Source organism: Notechis scutatus, chromosome 4 (genome assembly GCF_049901735.1).
Source record: "Notechis scutatus isolate UNSWTSFEM ecotype Mainland chromosome 4, rNotScu1.2, whole genome shotgun sequence".
Classification (NCBI taxonomy): domain Eukaryota; kingdom Metazoa; phylum Chordata; class Lepidosauria; order Squamata; family Elapidae; genus Notechis; species Notechis scutatus.
The window spans coordinates 2,756,463-2,782,302 of NC_142012.1; the positions used below are offsets into that span (position 1 = coordinate 2,756,463).

The 25,840-nt window shown below is 45.3% G+C and overlaps 1 protein-coding gene across 7 annotated transcripts in view; it reads left to right on the forward strand.

Annotated features, from left to right (window-relative positions):
• SMOX (spermine oxidase) overlaps positions 1-25,840 on the forward strand; it is a 61,845-nt gene that overhangs the window by 22,485 nt on the left and 13,520 nt on the right. For 5 of the 7 annotated variants that reach the window (XM_087962675.1, XM_087962681.1, XM_087962674.1 and 2 more), the window contains one exon: positions 21,055-21,289. In XM_087962675.1, coding sequence (XP_087818801.1) covers positions 21,082-21,289 — 208 coding nt within the window. In that variant the 5' untranslated portion in view covers positions 21,055-21,081. Of the gene's footprint in view, positions 1-9,421; positions 9,504-19,903; positions 20,033-21,054; positions 21,290-25,840 lie in introns of those variants that run through there. The other 2 variants (XM_087962677.1, XM_087962678.1) reach the window with 2 other exon arrangements.

Genomic DNA, 25,840 nt, shown 5'->3' on the forward strand with positions numbered 1-25,840 from the left:
GTCTCTCTCTCCCTCCCCCCCTCTCTTATCTCTCTCTCTCGGCCTTATCTCTTTCTTTGTCTGTCTGTCTTCATCCATTCATCCATCCATGCATCCATCCATCCATGCATCCATCCATCCATCTATCGGCCTGTCTGTCTGTTCGTCTGTCTGTCTCTCTCATCTATCTATCCCTGTCTGTTTGTCTCTATCTCTCTTTCCCTCTCTCCCTCTCTCCATCTATCTATCCTATTTGTTTCTCTCTCCATATCTTCCTATCTTTTTGTCTTTCTCTCTCTCTCTCATATCCATCCATCCATCTATCCTATTTGTTTCTCTCTCCCCCTATCTTTCTATCTTTTTGTCTTTCTCTCTCTCTCTCATATCCATCCATCCATCCATCCATCTATCCTATTTGTTTCTCTCTCCCCTATCTTTCTATCTTTTTGTCTTTCTCTCTCTCTCTCATATCCATCCATCCATCTATCCTATTTGTTTCTCTCTCCCCTATCTTTCTATCTTTTGTCTTTCTCTCTCTCTCTCATATCCATCCATCCATCTATCCTATTTGTTTCTCTCTCCCCCTATCTTTCTATCTTTTTGTCTTTCTCTCTCTCTCTCATATCCATCCATCCATCTATCCTATTTGTTTCTCTCTCCCCTATCTTTCTATCTTTTTGTCTTTCTCTCTCTCTCTCCATATCCATCCATCCATCCATCCATCTATCCTATTTGTTTCTCTCTCCCCCTGTCTTTCTATCTTTTTGTCTTTGTCTGTCTGTCCGTCCATCCATCCATCCATCCATCCATCCATCCATCCATCCATCCTATTTGTTTCTTTATGTCTCCCCCATCTTTCTGTCTATCTTTTTGTCTTTGTCCCTCTATCTACCTATCTACCTATCTATCTATCTACCTACCTACCTACCTACCTATCATCTATCTGTCTGTCTGTCTGTCTGTCTGTCTGTCTATCTATCTATCTATCTATCTATCTATCTATCTATCTATCTATCTACTTACCTACCTACCTACCTACCATCCATCACCTCCCTCTCTCTGTCTTTCTCTCCCCCTCTTCCTCCGCTCCCCCCCCCCCTTTTCACACCAGTGGGGCAGGTAAAGGCTGCTATCCCAAGGCCTCCTTTGATGCTGTTGTTTTAAAAGGGGGGCATTAAGAATTAAGAAGAGAGTTGCTGAATATGCTTGTCCTTGAGAGCATGTTTTCTTTCAGATCTCGCTGGCATTGAAAAGAGAAGGAGGAATGAAAAGAGCCAGATTTCTTCTGATCCTCCCCTTTGTTGGCAGCTTTTCATTCTCCTTGAAAAAAGTTTTTTTTTTTTTTTTTTTGCTTTGAATAAAAGAAAACCCTTTGGTGAATTGGGGTTACTTCCTTTCCCTCTGGATCTCCTGAGTCCAAAGGAAGACATGGGGCTTTATTCATTTATTCATGTGCAAATGTTTCATCCATATTTTTTTTTTTTTTGGAAAAAGGGAATAATAATAGCAACTCATTTGTTGCTTCTTTTGGGGTTGTTTCCTTGGGTACTTTTGACAGGTCCAGATTTTATAGACTTCGTAGCAAATTAGGAAAAGAAAGGGGAGGAAGAGAAGGAAGGAAGGAAAGAAGGGGACAGAGGGATGAAGGAAGAAAAGAGGAAAGAAAGAGAAGGGGGGAAGTTAAAAGAGGAGGGTGGGAGGAAGGGAAAGAAGAAGAAAAGAAAGGAGAAGGGAAGGGGACAGACGGATGAAGTAAGGAAAGAGGGAAGGAAGAAAAGGAAGGAAGGAAGTTAAAAGACAAGGGAGGGTCGGAGGAAGAGAAAGAAGAAGGAAGGAAAGAAGGGACAGAGGGATGAAGGAAGGAAAGAGGAAAGAAAGAGAAGGAGGGAAGTTAAAAGAGGAGGGTGGGAGGAAGGAAAGAAGAAGAAAAGAAAGGAGAAGGGAAGGGGACAGACGGATGAAGTAAGGAAAGAGGGAAGGAAGAAAAGGAAGGAAGGAAGTTAAAAGACAAGGGAGGGTCGGAGGAAGAGAAAGAAGGAAGGAAAGAAGAGGACAGAGGGATGAAGGAAGGAAAGAGGAAAGAAAGAAGGAGGGAAGTTAAAAGGAGGGGGAACAAAGGAAAGAAAGAAGAGAGAAAGGGAAAGATAGAAGGAAGGACAAAGGGAAGATAGGAAGGAAGGAAAGAAAGATAGAAGAAAAGAGGCAGGCGAAAAGGAAGGATGGAAGCAAAGAAGGAAGGAAGGAGGGAGGGCAGAAGGAAGGAAGGAAGGAAAGAAGTTAAAGGTAGCCAGTATGGAAAGGAAAAAAGATTGATTCTTTCAGGGAGAAAGACACTTTCCATTTTACTTGTTTCTGAAATATTTCTCTACTTAGACCAATGGTGTTTCTCAACGTTGAGAAGCTGATATATGCAAATACGTTCCCTCTTTCTCAGTTCCACCCCCTTCTTTCTGGAGTTTTGTCTGCTCCCCTCCTCATCCTCTTTTAAAAAGAATTTGAGGGGTCCCTGCAGATCTTTCATAACCCCAAACTCTCCTTCAGCTGATAAAAATAGAACTTGATGCTTGGCCTTGCCTTAAAAATGACCGTCTTGGTTAAGCGGAGCTTCTTTGGTATCTGCCGTAAAAGCCTCCTTATCTCTCCAGCTTTGTCCTTGACTCTTTGAGGGCTGGCTGGCTTTGGAGTATGTGGGTTGAGTTTCTTTGCAATAAAACTTATTTCCGTGCTCTGGATGAACCTTGGCCCCGGTTTCCTCCTCTCGAAGTGGTTCTCCGTCACGGATCCTTGGGCTTGGAGAAACTTTATCAAGTCCTGAAACATCTTGGGAGGCCGCCTCCGTATTATCCTTTTGTTTCCTGAGATAACAGAATAAAACAGAGTTGGAACGGACCTTGAAGGTCATCTAGTCTAGCCCCCCCTGTTCAGGAAACCTCCTGCTCAGGAAACCTGCTGTCCCACTTTTCAGGAAACCCTCAACCATGGCAGACAAATGATTTATTCAACATCTTTTTAAAAACTTCCAGCGTTGGAGCTTTCACAACTTCTGGTGGCAAGTTTGTTCCACTGATTAATTATTCTCATTGTTAGGAAATTTCTCCTTCGTTCTAAGTTGCTTCCCTCCTTGATATTCTATTCTAATAGAATATTAGAAGCAATAAGCAACTTATTCCAACCGAGTTGGAAGGGACCTTGGAGGTCTTCTAGTCCAACCCGCTGCCTAGGCAGGAAACCGTACACCACTTCGGACAAAATGGTTATCCAACATCTTTTTAAAAACTTCCAGCGTTGGAGCATTTACAATTTCTGGAGGCAATTTGTTCTACTGATTAATTGTTCTCATTTTCAGGAAATTCCTGCTTAGTTCTAGGTTGCTTCTCTCCTGGATTAGTTTCCATCCGTTTACTTTCATATTTTTTTACTTTTTACTTTACGTACTTGTTTACTTTCCACCCATTGCTTCTTGTCCTGCCTTCAGTGGCTTTGGAGAATAGCTTGACTCCCTCTTCTTTGGGGCAGCCCCTGAGACATCGGAACACTGCTATCCTGTCACGCCTGGTCCTTCTTTTTATTAAACATCGCTTCTATTAATGTAGAGAAAAGGAACGGTTATACGCTTAGGCAAGAAAAACCCAAAGGTACAGATACAGATTATGTGAAACCTGGCTCCATAGTAGTAACTGTGAGAGGGATCTTGGCGTCCTAGTGGACAATCAATTGAAGACCAGCAACTGCCAAAAAAGCCAATGCAATCCTAAACTGCATTAAGAGAGAGAGAGAGAGAGAGAATCAAGATCACACGAAGTGTTAATACCATTTTATAAGGCCTTGGTAAGACCGCACCAGGAATATGGCATGCACTTTTGGTCACCGTATTATAAAAAGAAATACGTTGGGACTCTAGAAAAAGGACAGAGAAGAGCAACAGGAGGAGGATAAAAGGCCTGGAGACTAAAATATATGAAGAATGGTTGCAGGAATTGGGCATGTCTAATGAAAAGAAGGAGTAGGGGGGACATAATAGCGGTCTTCCAATATTTGAGGGGCGACCACAAACGAGAGGGAGTCAACATATTTTCCAGGACAAGCAATGGATGAAAACTAATGGAGGAAAGAAGCAACCTGGAATTAAAAGAGAAACTTCCTAACAGTGAGAACAATTAACCAGTGGAACAACTTGCCACCAGAAGTTGTGGTTTCTCCATCACTGGAGGGTTTCGAGAAGAGATTGGAGAGCCATTGGTCTGAAATGGGATAGAGGGTTTCCTGCCTGAGTGTTGTGACCCAAACCTGTTTCCCAGAAAGCAAACACGAGACAAAGGTACCAACGCAACCTTTTACTGTTTCATTTACGAATCCCGTTCCTTCACGGATAAAAGGCTCCTTCCAACTCATTAGCTCCGATAAGGGAAGAGCCTGGCCAAGTTTTTGCAAGGCTGTCAAGAACAACAGATAAAGTTCCTGAACAATAAATCGAAGAGTCTCCAAACACCAACTCAGATATTCCGAACGTCCACCAGACTCGAGTATCAAACTTCTTTGCTTCCTGCAAAGAGCTCCGGTTTCTCAGCTGGCTTTTATCTCTTAAGGGAGGAGCCATTACCTTGCAGCCTTACTCCTGAGTCGCCCATGTTGCTGCAGCTGCTCTTTCCTTCAAGCAGGCCTGTGCACATGCGCACTGGGCACAGGCTCCTCAGGGTTCTCTTCCTCACTGCTGCCAGCCTCCTGCATCTCCGAAGGCAGCCTTCCCCTCCCTGATGGTCCTGGCCTCATCCCTGCATCACACGCAGGCCCCTCACCTGAGTCCTCGCTCTCCGAGACCTCAGCAGTCCGTACCTGCTGCCGGCGAATCACAACATTGAGCACGGGGGTTGGACTAGAAGACCTCCAAGGTCCCTTCCAACTCTGTTTTTCTGATTCATGCCCTTAAGTGATGAAGCCTGCTTCGGAAGAGGGAGAATGCAGACCATACGCTGATGGGCTTTGTGGTTTCTTTAACAATTCTCTGCTTCGTAAAACGTTTATTAAATAAATTATTTGGGAGAGCGGGAAGTTGAAGGATAGGAAGCAGCCTTTTAGCTCTGTTTGACTCCAGGGACATGGTAAGAGGAGTTGCAGTGGGAAGGTGTAAAGTTTTGCTAAAAATATTACTTGCCACGCAACGTTCCTCCGGGTAGGATTCTCCAGTTGGGAGAACTACCAGGAAGTCTGTTATTTTGGGAGGTTTTGAGGTTTGTTACAGTCTAAAAAAAAAAAAAAAAAAGCCTTCTCATCATAAGTTTCCAATGTTATAAAAAGCACAGAAAAGAAGGAGGGAATAGTAATTTAAAGAAATTACAGGTATGCATTTAAAAAAAAGAAAGAAATGGAAATATAGCTAAATTTGGTTTACAGGAGGACACTCACCGTCTCCTAGTGATTGGCCCAAAGTCACCCAGTGGCTTTCATGCCTAAGGCAGGACTAGAACTCACCATCTCCTGGTTTTTAAGGCTTCACCCCTGAAACTGACTCGGCTGTGGTCTTGTCCCTGCAGGTGGGCATAACAACCTGTGTTACTAATTCAAGAAGTGCAGTGATTCACTTAAGAAACGGGGCCAGAAAAGTCATAAAGCGGGGCAAATTCACCAATTTCTCCCTTCGCAACGTCAATTTTGGGCTCAGATTGTGGTTGTACGTTGAAGACTGCTAGTCGCTTTTCCACCTGCGGAGCCTTGCAAATATCCCCCCAAAAAATTATCTAGGCTCTTTCCATTTATTTGTTTTCCACCGGGAACAAACAGCCACGTAGCTGTAGGAACCATGTGGCTTATCTGAAGTCCGTCCCTCATTTTGTCCCGTTGATAACTCTAAATATTGTCGTCATTTTTCTGGCCGCTTAATTCTGTCCGAGATCTGCCAAATATACTTCTCAGCCTCGGAAGTTTATCCCCAAAATAGCAGAGTCCCAGTTTTTGTGGGCGAGTTGTCTCTCTCGTTTGTGGTTGTTGGAAAGCTGGAGGAGCCAACAGCTGTATTCAATTGCAAAGTTTAAGATTTTGTGCATCCGGCTCTTTGAAAATCCTCGACACGTTTACAGGGTCCTTCTAGGCATTTGGGGTCCCCAAACTTGGCCACTTTTAAGACTGGTGGACTTCAACTCCCAGAATTCTCCAGCCAGCATAGCAGAGTCCAGAAGTCTTAAAGTGGCCAAGTTTGGGGACCTCTATACCTAGGCATTTTGGGGTCTATTTTGTAGGAATGGAAAATCCCTTTTAATCCACTGATCTGAGAAGGTGCTGTGAGGAACAGGAACGGGGCAAGAATGGAGTCACTATTGGGGGTTCTTCTTGGCTCCTTTTTGCACAAGTAGCCCATGGCCCCCACTGGCACTGTTAAAAACATAAAAATCAAGGTCTTTTGACATGGACTCGTTAATAGTGAACAAATTAGGAGCATGTTTGCAGACTTTTTTCCTCATGTCCTAGCCATGATCTTTTCCTTCCTTCCTTCCTTCCTTCCTTCCTTCCTTCCTTCCTTCCTTCCTTCCTTCCTTCCTTCCTTCCTTCCTTCCTTCCTTCCTTCCTTCCTTCCTTCCTTCCCATTGTTTCCCATTGTTTCCCTTTCCTTCTCCTCTTCTCTTCCTCCCCACCCCTTCCCTCCCTCCCTCCCTCCTCCTTCCTTCCTTCCTTCCTTCCTTCCTTTCCCTTTCCCCTTGTTTCCCCCTTTCCTTCTCCTCTCCTCTTCTCCCCACCCCTTCCTTCCTCCCTCCCTCCTTCCTTCCTTCCCTCCCTCCCTCCCTCCTTCCTTCCTTCCCTCCCTCCCTCCCTCCCTCCCTCCCCCTTCCTTCCTTCCTTCCTTCCCTCCCTCCCTCCTTCCTTCTTTCCTTTGTTCCTTCCTTCACTCCCTCCCTCCTTCCTTCCTTCCTCCTCCTCCCTCCTTCCTTCCTTCCTTCCTTCCCTCCCTCCTTCCTTCCTCCTCCCTCCCTCCCTCCCTCCTTCCCTTCCCTCCTCCCTCCCTCCTCCTCCTTCCTCCTTCTCCCCCCTCCTTCCTTCTTTCCTTCCTTCCTCCCTCCCTCCTTCCTTCCTTCCTTCCCTTTCCTTCCTTCCTTCCTCCCTCCCTCCTTCCTTCCTTCCCTCCCCCTCCTTCCTTCTTTCCTTCCCTCCCTCCCTCCTTCTTTCCTTTGTTCCCCCTCCCCCTCCTTCCCTCCCTCTTCCTTCCTTCCTTCCTTCCTTCCTTCCTTCCTTCCTTCCTTCCTTCCTTCCTTCCTTCCTTCCTTCCTTCCTTCCAGAGAAGCGCAACAAATATGATTAGGGAACTGGAGGCTGAAAGAAATGAAGACCAGTTGCGTCTGGGCGTTAATGAAAAGGACCCCAGAGAGGAGGAAGGGGGGGGTCAAGCTATTCTCCAAAGCCCCCTCAAGGCAGAAAAAGAAGGACTGGATGGAAACTAATCCAGGAGAGAAGCAACCTGGAATTAAGGAGGAATTTCCTGACAGTGAGGACAATTAACCAGTGGAACAGCCTGCCACCAGAAGTTGTGGGTGCTTCATCACTGGAAGCTTTTTAAGAAGAGATCGGACAGCCATTTGTCTGAAATGACACAGATCTCCTGCTTGACCAGGGGGTTGGACTAGAAGACCTCCAAGGTCCCTTCCAACTCTGATATTCTATAATTCTGTGAAACCAGCCTTGGTTTTTGCTGGAAAAAAAAAACGGAAAGGATTTGAAGCCTCCGAGGGTCATCGAAGTCTCACCCAGGAGATGCCACAAACAAACCCTGCCAGTTGAACCGGGCTCCCACCTGCTCCCTGGCAGCTGTGCCCACCCAGCCATACTCTGCCGTGTGAACTTGGGGTGAACTCTGCAGCAGTGTGTGTGTGTGTGTGTGTGTGTGTGTGTGTGTGTGTGTGCAGGGGCGGGTGTGTGCCTGCACGCATTCCTTCCCTGCTGAATGAGCTCTTTGTCTCTTTAAAGCCAGCATTTAAACTCAAAGCATCTGGATTCAGAGAAGAGGAGCTAAGAGGATTCCAGGCCTGGAGACAAAAAATATATGAAGAACGGTTGCAAGAACTGGGCTTGGCCAGTCTAGAGAAAAAAAGGACTAGAGGGGGAGACAGCAGGGCAGCCTTCCAGGATTTGAGGGGCTGCCGTGAAGTAGAGATCGATTGGTCTGTCTGTCTGCCTGCCTACCTACCATCTATCTTTCTATCTATCTATCTATCTATCTATCTATCTATCTATCTATCTATCTATCTATCTATCTATCTATCTATCTATCCATCCATCCATCCATCCATCCATCCATCCATCCATTCTTCCATCTATCTATCTATCTATCTATCTATCTATCTATCTATCTATCTATCTATCTATCTATCTATCTATCTATCTATCTATCTATCTATCTATCTATCTATCTATCTATCTATCTATCTATCTATCTATCTATCTATCTATCTATCTATCTACCTATCATCTATCTATCTATCTTTCTAATCCACCATCTAACTTTCTCTTCATCTTTATCTCATTATTTATTATCTATTATCTACCTATCCATCCAATCGATCTTATCTCCTATCTATCTATCTATCTATCTATCTATCTATCTATCTATCTATCTATCTATCTATCTACCTACCTACCTACCAACCAACCAACCAACCAACCAACCATCTATCTATGCCTGCCTGCCTGCCTGCCTGCCTGGCTGCCTGCCTGGCTGCCTGCCTGCCTGCCTGCCTGCCTGCCTGCCTGCCTGCCTGCCTGCCTACCTACCTACCTACCTACCTACCTACCTACCTACCTACCTACCTACCTACCTACCTGTCTATCTATCTATCTATCTATCTATCTATCTATCTATCTATCTATCTATCTATCTATCTATCTATCTATCTCCATCTCCCTCTCTCTCTCCATCCCTCATATATACCTCCCTCTATATATATATCTCTATCTCTCGAACTCTGTCTGTCTGTCTCTCTATCTGCCTGCCTGCCTGCCTGCCTACCTACCTACCTACCTAGTAACCTGCCTTTATTATTTTTGCAATAACTCCAGACGGTGAACATATCCAACACACCTTACTCTTCCTATTTCCCCCCACAACAACCACTCTGTGAGGTGGGTTGGCCTGTGAGGTGAGAGACAGGCACTGGCCCACAGGCACCCAGGTGGCTTTCGTGCCTAAGGTTGGGACTAGAACTCCCCGTCTCCTGGTCACTCACTCAAAAAGTCTCCCAGGCGGCTTCCAACGGAGTGTTTTCCCTTCCCTTAATCCCTCTTGATTCCAGGAAATCTGCTTCTAGATTCCCCCCCACCTTCCTTTTTTGCCCAAACCAGGCCCAAACAATAGGATTTGAAGTCACGTATGTGGCAAGTGGCCTCAAAAGTTGGCTAGCTGGTTTCGTTGCTTATTAAAAAAAAAAAAAAAAGCAGGCGTGTAATTGTCAGGCTGTTGTGTTGTGGTGGAAATGCAGCCTGTCAGAGGAACCAGTTGGACAGAACAGGTGGCTGGGACATGTGTTGGCTTGGTCTGCGAAAGTGTGAGTTGGTGTGTGTATGTGTGCATGTGTGTGTGTTTGCAAATCGAACCTTTTCCCTTTGGAGAAAGGCGGACAAAATACGCCTGGATTTTGCCCTGCTACAAAGTATGTCTTGTTCTTCTGAGGATGTGAACGAAAGAGAACTTCTGGGCCTGAGTGTGCAAAAGTGCAAGACAAGGGTCTTTGGGGGAAGGCAGGGGAAAAGCACAGCTGGATTTTGTCCGTATCTCCCTCCCACCCAAAAAAATCTTTTCTTGTTCTTCTGCAAAAAGGAATCAAAAGAAAACATGTGTTGGCCTGCATGCAGTTTGGAGAAAAGTGGAAGGAACATCTGGATTTTGTTCTTACCCCCCAAAAGCACGTTATTCTTCTTCGTCTGTGAATGGGAACAAAGGAAAAACCTCGGTGTGTTTTTGTGTGGGTGCAGCACACACTTCATTGTCTTTGTTCCAGGTCTAAGGAGAACTTTTGAGTCCAAAAAGGTGGGTGGGAATTTTGAGAACGGGCCAAACAGGGGTGTGTGCTGCTTCCAAGTTCGGTCTTTGCGTGTGTACAAAGCTGCATACGTCCTTGTATACTTTGGCTGGTGTGCGTGTGTCTTCAGCTGATTGAATCCCGAAGGGAAGTGACATCAGCTGGCCTGGGTGAAGGAATTTTCTTCCTCTTTCCTTCTTTGCTGATAAAAGCTGAAGGTTTGGGTTTTGCAAATTGATCTTCCCCTCGTTTTTGCAAAACTTCCTTCTGCAAATGTTGGGGGAAATTATTTTAGGTTGGATAAGAGATCTGTTTGCTTTAGAAAAGTGGGAATCCAACAAGACTGGCAAAAATGAGCAAAAAAGGTATCACCACAATGTTGGAAATGTAACACACAGTGTTAGGGACATATGATCACATGTGGTGGTCATGCACCAAAGCTAAAGACTTTTGGTGGCAGATTAAGATACGGTTGAAAAAGATGCTTGGCCCAAAAGTTCAGACCAGAATTGTTCCTAGTGGGAATTATAGAAGGAAAATGTAGTAAAGGAATGATATATTTAATGTTGCCTGTTATAACTGCTGCAAGATTGGTCTGTGCCCAAAAATGGACGAATGGGAATATCCCCGAGGAAAGTGAAATAATAAAGAAAATTTTGGTCTGTGCAGGCTAAGGTTAGAAATTAAAGATAAGGGCAAGACCGAATATTATGAAGGCTGGAACAAAATGTATCAATGGTTAGACTCAAAGAAAGGAAGTCGGAATTTAAAAAATCGTGATGCTTTATAAGACGGAAGGTGGAAGATTTTTAAGCTAAAGACAATGTTAATATAGTGGATATAATGTCTGTGTAAAAAGAACGTGCAAGGAAATCATGTTGTAAATATAGAATAAGGAAGAGATAATTGTGACATGTTATAGTATGTATGGCAAAATAATTGCCACGAAAGTTGCATTGTGTGCAACTGTTTTAATGTTTATTCAATATTTTATTAAAAAAAAAAGAAAAGAAAAGTGGCATTGGAAATGAGCTCAGCTCGGAATTCCTTCAGGATAATATCCGCCATGGTTTTCTTGGCAAGGAGAAAACGGTTATTTATTTATTTGCAGGTAATAAATAACTTGCAACAGCTCCTTCAATTGAGCGTTTGGAAGTGAGGAGAGCAGGGGGGGAAAGTGGCATGGCCATTTTTCACACTTACAACTGCTGCAGCACCCCCCCCTCCCGTGGTCACATGATCAAAATCACGTGGCTCGGCCACCGACTCATATTTATGACGGTAGCAGTGTCCCAGGGGTTAGGGGATTCCCTTTTGCGACCTCCTGACTGGCAAAGTAATTAATGACAGTGTCAACTCATAAAATACTTCTGTGGTCTTTTTAGAGTTGCCAAGAGAAAGGGAGGTGGGGGGGGGGGGCGGAAAGGGGTTTGGAAGAGCAGTGCGGCAGCTTGGAAATCGAAAGCGCATTCCTTAACATAGTTTTTCAAAGATAGTAATAGGAACTAGGTGACTGAAGTTTCTGCTGGGCAAAATTCTAACCGGAGAACATGATTGATGACTCTGGGCTATGGATGTGTCCCATTGGAGAATATGAGTTGTGATACACCCAGGGGATAAGGGAAAAACAGGGTCAAGGGTGACAACGATGTGCCTCAGAGTCGGCTATTGTTGTGGTTCGCCGGCAGCCAGTGCATCTGACAGAGGGGAAGAACAGGGACCAGTCTGGGAGTCTGGGGAGGACTCGGACGAGGGTCCTGCATCCGATGCAGAGATGGGACCGGGGCCATCTGGGAGTGGGGTGCTGCCTCCGGAGCCTTTGGAGTCTGGCAGCAGCAAGGAAGAGGAACAAGGGGAGCCTGTTCCCAGTGCGCATGTGCACAGAGCTGCTAGAAGGCAAGAACAGCTGAGACAAAAGGGGCAACTCGGGACTAAGGCTGGGAGGTGATTGCCCCTCCCATAAGGGATAAAGGACAGGCAAAGGTAGAGAAACCTTTGCAGGAAGCAAAGGTCGTTTGCTCTGTTCGGATTCAACCTTGAAGCTCTTTGTATTTCGGTTGGTTTCTTTTCTAGTTCATTGGACCCTTCTATTATTGGCAGCACTTCACAGGGAAGGAAGGTGGGTGCTGATCTCGAGGGACTGTTTGAGGTTCATTATCGACTGGGAATGAAAACAATTCCCAGTGTTGCAATAAAACAAGACTTATTTTTAAAATAAGCATGTGCGTAATTACGGTCTTGGGAGCCTTGGTCAGAACAGCTACACCCAGGCAGTGCCGGATATGTTAACTCCCAATAAATCCTTTTGAAGTTTGGGAAGTTTGGCTCAAGACTCATGATTTAAATGGGGATCACTGCCGGAATCCTGACAGATGGTGTGACTAACAACTGCAGTGGTTCACTTAACAACAATGGCAAGAAAGGCCGTAAAACGGGGACAAAACTCACTTAAACAATGGTCTCCCTCTGCACCAGACATTTTGGGCTCAGTTATGGTCGTAAGACGAGCACTACCTAGACAAAGCGATGTGCACGCCCAAATTATACGTGCAAACTCATTTCGGGGCTGGCAAATCCCTTTTGATTTCTGCCACCTAAGCTCCAAAATTATTTATTATTATTTATTATTGGCAAACCCCTCCAATCACGTGACCCCGGGACACTGCGACCGTCTTAAGTGTGAACCCGTTGCCAAACGTCCAAAGTTTTAATCACGTGATAACGGGGGATGCTGCAACGGTCGTCAATGTAAAAAAACGGTTCCTTTTTTCAACTTGGAACGGTCACTAAACGATAGTGTCAGGACTCCAACAAATCCACCCCTGTTCAAATCATAAGTCTCGAGCCGCATCTCTCAGGGAAAAGAAAATTGATTTATTAGGAGTGGCCATGTTGGCGTTAGCTGGATGCAGCTGACTCTAAGAGACATCATTCATTTCCCCTTAGACCCTGGTCTTCCTCCCACACCCCCTGGATGTATATTCTCCAATGGGACACATCCATAGCCAAGAGTCATCAATCAGGCTCTCCCAGTAATAATCTTGCGCGCCAACAACTTTGGGCTGCCAGGGCGATTATCTGAAGCATTTAAGGAATGTACTGCTTTCTCTCACTCCCTTTTTCTGGCAGCTAAAAAGACCAACGGAATCTCTTCTTAGTTGACAGATAGGTTGTAAGTCGAGAACCGCTCAGTTGATCCAAGGTTCGCATCAGCGGTTTTCGCCTGCCAGGGAAGATCTGGAGGGCTTGGAAAGGCCAGTCTCGAAAATAAATCTCTGAACACTTGGCGGATGACAGGAAATGACACAAATGGCATTTTGGAGAAGGAGGCGTCTGCCAGGACACGGCCTGGTTTCCTCCTCCTGTTTATGCTCTTCTTGCGAAAGGGACGTCAACAAATGCCTGAGGAGATTCTCCGTCAGGTCATCGGTTGTCCCAGAGGTGCTTTTTTTTTTTCTTTTTCAGGAGGCAACTGGATTGTCTTGTTTTTTTTGCTTTGGAAGACGTTTCGCTTCTCATCTAAGAAGCTTCTTCAGTTCTGACTGGATGGTGGGGGAATGGAAGGATTTGTCAATTCTTCAGTCAGAGCTGAGGAAGCTTCTTGGATGAGAAGCGAAACGTCTTCCACAGAAAAAGCAAGAAAATCCGGTTGCTTCTTGAAAAAAAAGCACCTTTTGGGAAAGAAGGAATGGAAAGGAAAGGAAAGGAAAAAGAAAGGAAGAAAAGAGGAAGTTGAAGGAAAGGAAAGGAAAGGAAAGTGAGAGAAGGGAAGGAAAAGAGGAAGAAAAGAGGAAGGGAAGGGAAGGAAAAGAGGAAGGGAAGGGAAGGAAAGGAAAAAGAAAGGAAAAAAGAGGAAGTTGAAGGAAAGGAAAGTAAGAGAAGGGAAGGAAAAGAGGAAGAAAAGAGGAAGGGAAGGGAAGGAAAAGAGGAAGGGAAGGGAAGGAAAGGAAAAAGAAAGGAAAAAAGAGGAAGAGGAAGGAAGGAAAGGAAAGGAAAGGAAAAAGAGGAAGGGAAGGAAAGGAAAAGAAAGGAAAAAGAAAGAGGAAGGGAAGGAAAGGAAAGGAGGAAGAAAAGAGGAAGGAAAGGAAAAGAAAAGAAAGGAAAAAGGAAGGGAAGGGAAGGAAAAGAAAGGAAAAAGAGGAAGGGAAGGGAAGGAAAGGAAAAAGAAAGGAAGAAAATGGGAAGGAAAGGAAAAAGAAGGGAAGAAAAGGGGAAGGGAAGGAAAATAAAGGAAGAAAAGAGGAAGGAAAGGAAAGGAAAATCTCTGTGGAGATTCTCAGTCATCCAGGTCGTGGGTGTCGCAGAGGTGCTTTTTTTTCAAGCGGCACCTGGACTTTCCTGTTTTTTTCTTTTGAAGATGTTTCGCTTCTCATCCAAGGAGCTTCTTCAGCTCTACACTTTCAGAATGGACTTCCAAGAAGAGACTGGACTGCCATTTGTCAGAAATGGTGTAGGGTCTCCCGCTTGGGTGGGGTGTTGGACTAGATGACCTACAAGGTCCCTTCCAACTCCGATTATCTGTTATCTGTTATATAGAAGTTGGTCTTGACTTACGACCCACAATTCAGCTGTTGCTAAACAAGAACAGCAATTGTTCTTTCTTACTACCTTTCCTGCCACCGTTGTTAAGCGAGTCCCCGCAGTTATTAGCCACCTGGTTGTTAAGTGAACCTGGCTTTCCTGTTGACGTGTCAGAAGGTTGGGAAGGGGGATTATGGGACCCCAGGACGCTGCGACCATCATAAATACAAACCAGTTGTCAAGTTTTAATCCCCTGACCATGGGGATGCTGCCACAGTTGTAGGTGTGAAAAACGGTCATAAGTCGCTTTTTCAGGGCCTTGACACTTCAGTCATTAAATGTTCTTATTAGGGATAATCAGAGGTGAGTACAAGAAAAACATTGAATAAATAAAAACACATCTGACTGACAGCAGCTAGAATAACGCATGCCCCAAATTGGAAATTAGAGATAGAGGTAGATTGCAAGGGCGACTCCGAAATATAATGTTATTATATTTTTTATCTATATCTTAAATTATTGTACATTATTACAATTTTATTTTGGATTGTATTTTATTACTATTTCATCTTAAATCGTATTTTGTCTAGATTCCATTTTAAATAGTATTTTATCAAATTTCATTTTGAATTGCTTTTATTAAATGTTGGTAACAAATTGTTGCTGGAACTTTGCCCTTTGATATGGCCCAAGGGCTAATCAATAAAGACTTATTATTATTGTTAAAATTATAAAGATAATAGATAATATGATTATAAAGAAAATTATGGATTGTGCAGAAATGAATAAACTTACAATAGAATTGCAGGAGAAGGAAGAAAAAGAATACTATACGGTCTGGGAAGAATGGAAGTTTGGTTAGATAATAGGAATAAAAGATAATGCAAAATATAGATGTAAATGATGTATGTGTGTGTGTGTGTGTGTGTGTGTGTATGTTTTCTGAGGTTCTCGCGGGTATTTGTATGTGGATCTTTGGTTATTCGGGTTTTCTTCCGCGTAAGATTGGAAGTATCTAGGCAACGTTTCGATGAAGTCTCATTCATCATCTTCAGGCTTGTGTCTTCGGCTCTGTGCACATTACTCTAAGAAGCACAGAGCAGAAGACACAAGCCTGAAGATGATGAATGAGACTTCATCGAAACGTTGCCTAGATACTTCCAATCTTACGCGGAAGAAAACCCGAATAACCAAAGATCGATATATGTATGTATGTATGTATGTATGTATGTATGTATGTAAATGAAAATGGAAAAGTCGATGCCACAACTTACTGCAAAAATTGTATATATGATTTGTTTTTAAAAGTGTAAAAGTTTAATAAAAAGTATTTAAAAAAAGAAAAGAAAAGAAACTTCAGTCACTAAACGAATGGTTATAAGCCGAGGATTACCTTTGTAGTCTCTAAAGATGTTCTTCTGCTCAGAACTTTAAAGCAGGCATCAAAAAGGTTTGATCAAATCCAGAGGCTCCTGGGCCAGGTGCCCCCATTTCCCAAGACTGCTTGGATGCCAACAGGAGTATTTGGATTTGTTTTATTTTATCCCAGAGAACAATAGTGGGGACGTCCTCCTGGTATGCTAGACCTTTTCCTGCCAGATCTCCTTGTACAAATGAAGCTTTATGATCTCCAGAAGATGCCCACAATTTCCTTCCCTAACGGTTACAGGCAGTTTGCTGTTGTAATGGTTTCAGATTCTTTAGAAGAAGAAGAAAAAGGCAAAAATAGGAAAAACAAAACTTGCTACGTGGCAGTTTCCTAGCTAAGATCTTGCTTTGGTCAAATTAGCCATATTATCTATAGAGAGAAGACAAATCGGTGGCAAAGGGTTTGCATCTGTGTATGTGTGTGTGTGTGTGTGTGTGTGTGTAAAGGCATATATGTAAACATGCATACAGACGCGGATTAAGGCTCACTGGTGCCCTAAGTACTGACAAATCTTGGTGCCCCCCTACCCCTTTGTATATACTGTACAAACGAGGCCAAGTTTAGGCTGGATAAAAGTTTTTGTGGTGCCCCCTTTGGAACTGGTGCGATAAACATGTGCTTAGTCTGCTTAATGGTTAATACACCAGTGCATGTATACATGCCCCCCCTTGTAGCTAAATCAAAATCCGGTGTGTAAGAAATTCGATGGCATTGGCCTAAAGTAGTTTTTCGATTTTGGTGACTTTAAGATGCAACTTAAAGCATCTGGCAACTCCCAGAATTCCCCAGTCAGAATCTGTGGACTTCGACTCCCAGAATTCCCTAACCAGCTGTCACTCAGCAATGTCATCCATGTCCCAGAATTCCCGGTCAGAATCTGTGGACTTCGAGTCCCAGAATTCCCCAGTCAGAATGTGTGGACTTGAGTCCCAGAATTCCCGGTCAGAATGTGGACTTGAGTCCCAGAATTCCCCAGTCAGAATGTGACTTCACTCCCAGAATTCCCGGTTAGAATGTGTGACTTCGACTCCCAGAATTCCCAGTCAGAATGTGTGGACTTGAGTCCCAGAATTCCCGGTTAGAATGTGTGGACTTCGACTCCCAGAATTCCTCCAGAATTCCCGGTTAGTGGTCAGAATGTGTGGACTTGACGAGTCCCAGAATTCCCAGTCAGAATGTGTGGACTTCGACTCCCAAGAATTCCCGGTTAGAATGTGTGGACTTTCGACTCCCAGAATTCCGTGGTCAGAATGTGTGGACTTGACTCCCAGAATTCCCCAGTCAGAATGTGTGGACTTGAGTCCCAGAATTCCGTGGTCAGAATGTGTGGACTTCGAGTCCCAGAATTCCCCAGTCAGAATGTGTGGACTTCGACTCCCAGAATTCCCGGTTAGAATGTGTGGACTTCGACTCCCAGAATTCCGTGGTCAGAATGTGTGGACTTCGACTCCCAGAATTCCCCAGTCAGAATGTGTGGACTTGAGTCCCAGAATTCCCCAGTCAGAATGTGTGGACTTGAGTCCCAGAATTCCCCAGTCAGAATGTGTGGACTTGAGTCCCAGAATTCCCAGGTCAGAATGTGTGGACTTGACTCCCAGAATTCCCGGTCAGAATGTGTGGACTTGAGTCCCAGAATTCCCTAACCAGCTGTCACTCAGCAATGTCATTCAGCAATGACCCATCCATGTCATCTCTTGGCCCCCTCTTTATAGAAAAGGGGCCGATCCTGGGCTCCCCAAATCCCAAAGGGTCCCTCCTTTTCTTACTTCGCTTATTCCCTTCAAAACCCTCTTCCCCCGTCACCAACCACGGGGGGGGCTCTCTGTTTTTCGTTTGGTTCTTCAGGGCAGCGTTGTCGCCTTCCTTCTGCTCAGCTCTGTCATTGATTTGAGGGGTACTGCCAGGTCTGCCTTGGCTCCTCCGCCAGCTTTTTAGAGGGTCCCGCAACCCCACCCACTTCAAAGGCTCAGCGGGGTCCTTGACCCTCCAAAAAGAGGGCAGCCCTCTTGACAGACTCGAACATGGGGCGCTATCTAACAAAATGAAATTTAAGCGTGAAAAAAGTCAGGTTCTGCACTTAGGCAAGGAAAACCAAATGCACAGGTCCGGTATAGGTGATACCTTGCTCAATAGTAGTAACTGTGAGAGGGATCTCGGTGTCCTAGTGAAGGGGTCGCCAACCTTTTGGACCTCAGGGACCACCAAACTCATAATTTTAAATCCCAGGGACTACTAACCGGTTCTCTGGGTGTGGCCTAATTTGTGGGTGTGGCTTGGTGGTCATGTGACTGGCTGGGCATGGCTTGTATGTAAATATTATAAATATTTATATAAATATTGAATTTTTTATATAAAAGAGCAACTTTTTCCCAAAATCGGGCAAAGCAGGCAGGCAGATTGAGTTGCTCACAGAACCATTCAACGATCTGTCTATCTGCCATCGGCTAGTTCAGTCTGTCCCATAAAATTTGCTTGCCGTGAGTCTGCACTGAATAATAGAACCTTCAGTCCTAAGGGAGGTTCGGCTGTGCTTAAAAGCAGAGCCCAAGATCTAAAGGCTAGCTAGAAAGCAAGAAATCCCACCATTTTCTGCTTCCTGGCTAATCTAAATCTCCCAACACAGCAGAACAGATGATGGTCGGAAAAAGGAAAAGTAGCAATTTAGCAGGCAAGTTTGCCGGGTAAGGAGTGAGTGGGCGGGGAGGGTTCCTGTGGGCCATGTGGGTGGTGCAGCCTTGTGTTTCTGCACAGCCTGGATTAATTGCTTTGGGGGGGATGCTCTGCGGGTGAGATTTCTCTGTGGCCCACCAGTGGCCCGTGGCCCACCGGTTGGTGACCGCTGTCCTAGTGGACAACCACTGAAATAGGAGCCAGCCGTGTGCAGCAACTGCCTAAAAAGCCAACCCGGTTCTAGGCTGCATAAACAGGGGGAGTGTTCATGCCACTTTATAATGTTAAGGCTCCACTTGAAATATTTGCATCTGCCTTTGGTCACTACGATATGAAAAAGATGTCTGGACTCTAGAAAGAGTGCAGACCAGAGCCACAAAAAGGGAGGACTGGAGGCTAAAACATAGGAAGAATGGTTGCTGGGATTGGATACGTCTAGTCCAGTGGTGACTAAGTTTTTTTTGGCTCCCGTGCCGATCACTGTGCGTGTGCTCGCTTGCGCATGCTCGCATGCCAGCACCCAGAAGGCAATGCGTGCTGCCCCCGCAATGCCTCCTGCAGATGCATGTGTGATCCCCCCTCACGTGCTATGCATGTCTGCGCGTGCACGCACGTCTCCCATGCACCCCCCTCCGCCCCCTGCGCATGTGCATCAGGTACCCAACAATCAGCTGTTGGGCGGCGGCGCACACAAGCATGCGCAGTGGGGCTCTTCCAGGCAACCTCTCGCGTGCCGGGGGAAATGGCTCTGCGTGCCACTTTCAGCATGCGTGCCATAGGTTTGCCATCATGGATCTAGTCTCATGCAAAGAAGGACTAGGGGAAGACAGGATAGCGGTCTTCCAGTTTCTCAGGGGCTGCCCCAAAGAAGAGGGAGTCAAGCTACTCCCCAAAGACCCTGAATGGCAGGACAAGAAGCAATAAGGATGGAAACTCATCAAGGAGAGAAGAATCTAGAGCTTAAAGAGAAATTTCCTGACAGTTAGAACTATTCATCAGTGGAACAACTTCCCTCCAGCAGTTGTGAATGCTCCAACGCTGGAAGTTTTTAAAAAGATGCGGACTTCACCTCTCACAATTCCCCAGCCAGCTAGGATAACCCTTTGTCTGAAGTCGTGTAGGGTTTCCTGCCTAGGCAGGGGGTTGGACTAGAAGACCTCTAAGGTCCCTTCCAACTGTTATTCTATTCTATTTTAGTGTGTTGCTGTGGGTCTCAAGAAGCCAATCCACGGGGCAGCGTCTGGAGTGGTGTTTTGTTTTTTTGTTTTTTTAAATAAAGTCTTTGACCACAAAATTGCCCCTCTGGTAGATCCGACGCGTCTATAAAAAGAAACGCCAGATCTTAAAATGGGCGCCCACTCTAAAAACGCTTCTTTTGATCGCTGGGTAGTTTCCGAAGCTTTTCATCTTTCAAGTCTGAGGCATTTTATTCCAGGTTGGTCATTGGCGCTTCCCGGCAAATTCCGGCTGATGCAGGATTTTAGGTCAGCTTATCCTGCAGCCCGGACGATTCTTCCAGGCAGAGTCTCAAGAGGTGGATTAGAAGGGATGTGAAGGGACAAGAGGGAGAGCCTTGGCGCTCGCACATGCACTGAAGGGATCTCTCTCCTCCCCTCTCCCTCTCTCTCTCTCTCTCTCCCTCTCCCTCTCTCTCTCTCTCTCTCTCCCCTCTCTCATCTATCTATCTATCTATCTATCTATCTATCTATCTATCTATCTATCTATCTATCTATCTATCTATCTATCTATCTATCTATCTATCTATCTATCTATCTATCTATCTATCTATCTATCTATCATCTATCTACCTATCAACCAACCAACCTACCTACCTACCTACCTACCCACCCACCCGTCCATCCATCCATCCATCCATCCATCCATCCATCCATCCATCCATCCATCCATCCATCCATCCATCCATCCATCCATCTATCTATCTATCTATCTATCTATCTATCTATCTATCTATCTATCATCTTATCTCTGCCTACCAGCATCCATCGGTATTCATCTGACCAGCGTCCTGTCCGTGTGTGAGAGAGTAGAGGGCTGTTTGGAAACTGAAAGAGTATTTGCTGGGTGAGCAAGAAGGAGACAGCAAGGAGTCTGGGCATGGCTTAGCTCAACTGTTCTGGACTAAAGCTGCTTGCTGCTGCTGTGAAACTGAAACTCCTCTGCTTGTGTTTTGCCTTTGGAAGAGATTTCTCTTCAGGTGGGGAGGGGGAGTAGAACTCCTTAGCATCAGAGCATGTTAATAATAAAATATAGGAAATACTCTAAATACTCTGATGGTCATTTGGAAAAATCCTTTCTTAGTGAGCACCTAGAAGCCAAGAGGAACATATGGGCCAAATTTCAAGGTTGTAGGCTTTACGGTTCTGGAGATTTTGTGATGATGCGTGAGGGGCATTTCGCTTTTATATATAAATAGACTTTTTTGGAATCTCTCGGCAGGTTCATTAGAAAGAGAGTTTGGACGGCATGCAAAGTGGTGATACATCGGCAGAGAGTACGGATGACCCCCTTAGTAGTGGCCCACGAGGAGCACGACAGCCGCGAATAGTAGTGATCGGAGCGGGCCTTGCTGGCCTCTCGGCAGCCAAAACCCTCCTAGAAAACGGATTCACGGATGTGACAGTTCTCGAAGCGTCGGATCGAATCGGAGGCAGAGTCCAAAGCGTGAAACTCGGTAAGGGGACGGCGCCTCGGGACGTTCGGTTTTGATCCGGAGGTGATTTTCTGAAATGTCTGAAATGGGGTTGGGTTTTCTACTTGGATGGGGGTGGGTGGGGTTGGTCTAGATGACCAAAAGGTCCCTCTTTTACTCTGTTATTCAGTTATTAGATGGCATAGGGTTTCCTCCTTGAGCAGGGGGTTGGACTAGATGACCTACCAGGTGCCTTCCAACTCTTTTGTTCTGCGATTCTCAAGGATGGAGATGGGATGCTGGGGTTGCAGAGAGACCCCTCCTCCCACCCCCCCAGCATAGCAGTTCCGGTCCAAGCAGGATTTTAAATATACATTAATTTATTAATTTTTTTATCCCACCATTATTACTTTATGAATTAACGCAAGGTGGTGAACGTACTTAATGCTCCTTCCTCCTCCTACTTTCCCACACAAAAACAACAACCCTGTGAGGTGGGTTAGCTGATAGAAAATGACTTGTCCGAAGTCACCCAGTCGGCTTTCATGCCTAAGGCAGGACTAGAACTCACCGTCAACTCACCGTCGCCTGATTTCCATGCCAGTATCTTCACCATTGGCTCTTTTGTACATGGGTGTGTGTGTGCAGGTGTGAAGATTGGAGAAACGTGCATATGGTAGAGCAGGGGTCCCCAACCACCGGTCCGCGGAACAAGTCCTACCGGGCCGCTGGCTTGCTGGGCGCCGCCATCTTTTTTTGATAAAAAGTGCTTCCGGTGAGCTTTTCGGGTAGAAAGCTCACCGGAAGCACTTTTCATCAAAAAGATGGCGGCGCCATCTGATCGTGCCGGGCCGTGGCCCAGCTGATGCCGGTACGGCAGCGGCATAAAAGGTTGGGGATCACTGTGGTAGAGGATTCTTAGTATCTTTAAAGTCGATCATAATTTTTTTCAGTTCACGGGTGTGGGGATCAAAAGAGGAAATAGATGCATCAGGCCAGATAAATTCAAATTCACATTTAGATTTCTCTGAAAGATCCTCATTGACTCCGATTATGGAAGGTTGCAGAAAGTTATCCCATGACTCCCGGACACTGCAACCCGTCATAAATAGGAGTCCGTGGCCACGCCTCTGAATTTAGACCACGTGAACCACAGGGAAGCCGCAACGGTTATACAAAATACACAAAATATGCAAAAAATGCAAAAACAGAGAGTCGGAAAACCAGGGGTGGAAAAAGGGGAAAGGAAGAGCGTAGAAAAGAAGGGGAAAAAAGAAGAAAAGGCGCTGACTTTCTAACACCGTTTGGTGCAGGGAAAATAAACCTCAACTTTTTACTTTTTTTTCATACGGGTATAAACTAGCCATATCTGTAAAAGCAAACTTAGCTAATCGGTAAAAGCCTGCAGAGCTTCTCAGCCATCCAGGTTGTGGTTGTCTCAAAGGTGCTTTTTTTTTTTTTTTTTTTTCAAGAGGCAACTGGACTTTCTGGTTTTTCTTTGGAGACGTTTCTTTTCTCATCCCAAAAGCTTCTTCCGCTCTGACTGGATGGTGGAGGAAGGGAAGGATTGATGCTCCTTGCAGGCAGCTGGTCATTTGCATCCTTTTAGAGGGTTGTGGAGGCCGCTTGGAGGTTTATCTGTGTCCTCAGGGTCACCTGAGTAGTGCAAACGGTTCCTGTAGTCTGCAATTTTTTTCCCCTCTCTGGAAATCCCTTCCTACTCCCACACCATTCCAAGGGGGTTAATCCCCAATTGTATAGCTAAAAGCCTCGAAAAGAAAAAAAATACAAGAAAGTCCAGTTGCCTCCTGGAAAAGCACCTTCTAATCAGTAAAACTCAAAATCAAAGTTTCATTCTCCCCACACACCCCCAGCACAAAGTCCAGAAGTGGTAGAAACAAAAGTCATTGTGTGTGTTTTTTATTTTCCTTTTCCTTGTATGAAAGCCGTCCGTTGAGGCACCTCTTGCTCATTCCACCAACGTTGTCTGCAACCAGTCTTGGTGGGGATCGGAGTGCCCTCCCCTTTGGGGGCTTAAATCCTGCTTTGTATTTAGGCACAAAAAAACCAAATTAAATCGATTTTGCTGCCATCAACGAACCTCAAAATTCCAGATTGTTTTCCACCACCCAAAGGCTTTTTCCATTAAACTCCACACACACCCCAAAAAAGTTTCTTTCTGGTTCAAATTCTACCAAGTTAGTGGGGAAAACTGGTCCTAAGTACTCCTTTCCCCCCCGCCAGCGTCGTTGTCACTAAACGAATCCTTGTGATTTCCTTCTGTTGGCATGGAGAATTTCCCGGCCAAAATGGTTTCTTTCAAACTGCTAAAATGGGTCAAGCCGGTATTAAGATCTGTTCTTTCGACCGGTTCTGTCTCCAGGCCAGGTTGCCTCAGTTTACCCTTCCTCTGACGTCTTTTTGGACACAATCCTGCCATTGTTTCCCCGAAGCTCCTTCCGTTCTCTCTGCGGTGACAGTTGGGCGAGAAGGTCTGGCTTTCTCCCGTCAAGTCCTCCCGCTTTCATCAGCCCCGGGCCGGATGCAGCTCTGCGACTTTGGGCCGTCCGTCTTGTCAGCATTATAAATATCTTCTCTTCCGTCTTTTGGGGTGGGGGTGGGGGCTCTATAAATAGCAGCACCACGTCTGGAGAGAAAGAAGAGCAGCAGCGTGGAGCAGTTTTGGCAAAAACAAACCATCCTTGCGACAACAACGGAGCAATTAGTTGTGATTTAAATGCTCAACAAGCACCTTGTCTCCTGTCCTCGGCTGACACATCAAGTCCTGGCCTTCCAGTTTGTTTGGTTTTTTTTTAAGAGAAAAATAATCTGGGCAAAAGGCCACAAACACAAATAGGACGAGGACTAAGCTATGCGTGTAAAAGAGACAGGATTGTGGGAATCAGTTCCTTTCCATGCTGGATTTGACCAGGGCTGGTTTGTTTTTGTTTTTGTTTTTTAATTTTTTTATTGCAAATTTTTTCTTTTTACACATCTCAAACATCTTTAACAGTACTGAGGCATCTTTGTTACAAATACACATTTCCATACATTTCTAATTACTCGTATATATTACAATACCTTCTTCCTCTCTCTACAATTTTTATTCCTATCGTCCTTCCATTCATACCAATGTTCCCATACCCGCATAATACTCCGAATCTTCTTTACCTTTTAACGCTAGGGTGAGTTTGTCTATTTCTGCACATTCTAAGATTTTTTTGAATTAACTAGACCTTCTGCCAGCATGTTGTCCTTTCTCCAGCATTGTGCAAGCGCGATCTCGCTGCCGTAGTTATATGTAAGATCGTGTCTTTTATCCTTCGATTATATTTCCCCTTAATTATCCCTAAAAGGAACAGTTCTGGCTTCGGTTCTAATTGACATTCGTTGTTCCATAGAACCATTTTCATGTTTTAATCCAATACTTTTTTTTAACTTCGGGGCATGGCCACCATGAGTGTAAGAAGGTACCGTGTCTCTGTTTACATTTCCAACAGCTTGGGTTCAGATTTGGGTACGTTTTTGCCAACCTGGCTGGTTTTATTAACTGGGAGAACTTCAGCCTCTCCTCGCTTCCTCTTGATGTGACATCAGGGCCTCCCGTTAAGTTGATCAACCCCCAGCAGTACATTAACTCAGGAGGCATCTGAAGAGCTCCTGGGAGGGAAGCAGTCAAAGAAAGGAAGCTTGGACAAATCCAAGCATCCGACTTTTCAATTGAGAACGGCGAACGCTTGGCCACCACTCTGGAATGGGAAGTCGGTCGTCATCGGCTGCCAAAATGCTGGAGTCCAAAAATAGAGCCCGGTTGGGGGGCGTTCTGCCAGACAGGACGGAAGTCCTTCAGGATACAGCTCCTTAGGGGCCCATCGCCTCTGTCAACACACCTGTGCGGTGTTTCCTGGTTGTGCACTTTAGGTACGGGCTGCCGGGACGTCACCGGCACAGACAATGCTTGAGAAAAGGCACCATTTCCCCGGCTTTCTCACGAGAACGAAAGGTCCCAGTTTTCTCGCCTTTGAAGAAGTGGGTGGCAGTGCAAGGTGTAGCTTGCACCCGGGACCGGCGGAGGCGTGGCTATTCCTGCACCAGGCTTCGGTTAATCCATCGGAATAGAGCTGGAAGGGACCTTGGAGGTCTTCTAGTCCAGCCCTCTGCTCAAGCAGGAGAACCAATACCATTTCAGACAAGTGGCTGTCCAGTCTCTTCTTGAAAAGCTTCCAGGGATGGAGCAGCCACAACTTCTGGTGGCAGGCTGTTCCACGGGTTAATTGTCCTCCCTGTTAGGAAGTTTCTCCTTAATTCCAGGCTGCTTCTCTCCTTGATTATTTTCCGTCCGTTGCTTCTTGTCCTGCCCTCAGTTGCTTTGGATAATAGCTGGACTCCCTCTTCTTTGGGGCAGCCCCTCAGATGCTGGAAGGCTGCTATCGTGTCACCCCTGGTCCTTACTTTCTCCAGACTGGCCAAACCCAAATCCTGCAACGGTTCTTTATATGTTTTGGTCTCCAGTCCTTTAATCATCTTAGTTGCTCTTCTCTGCACTTTTCCCCCCCAAAATCTCAACATCTTTTTTTTTTGCAATGTGGTGTC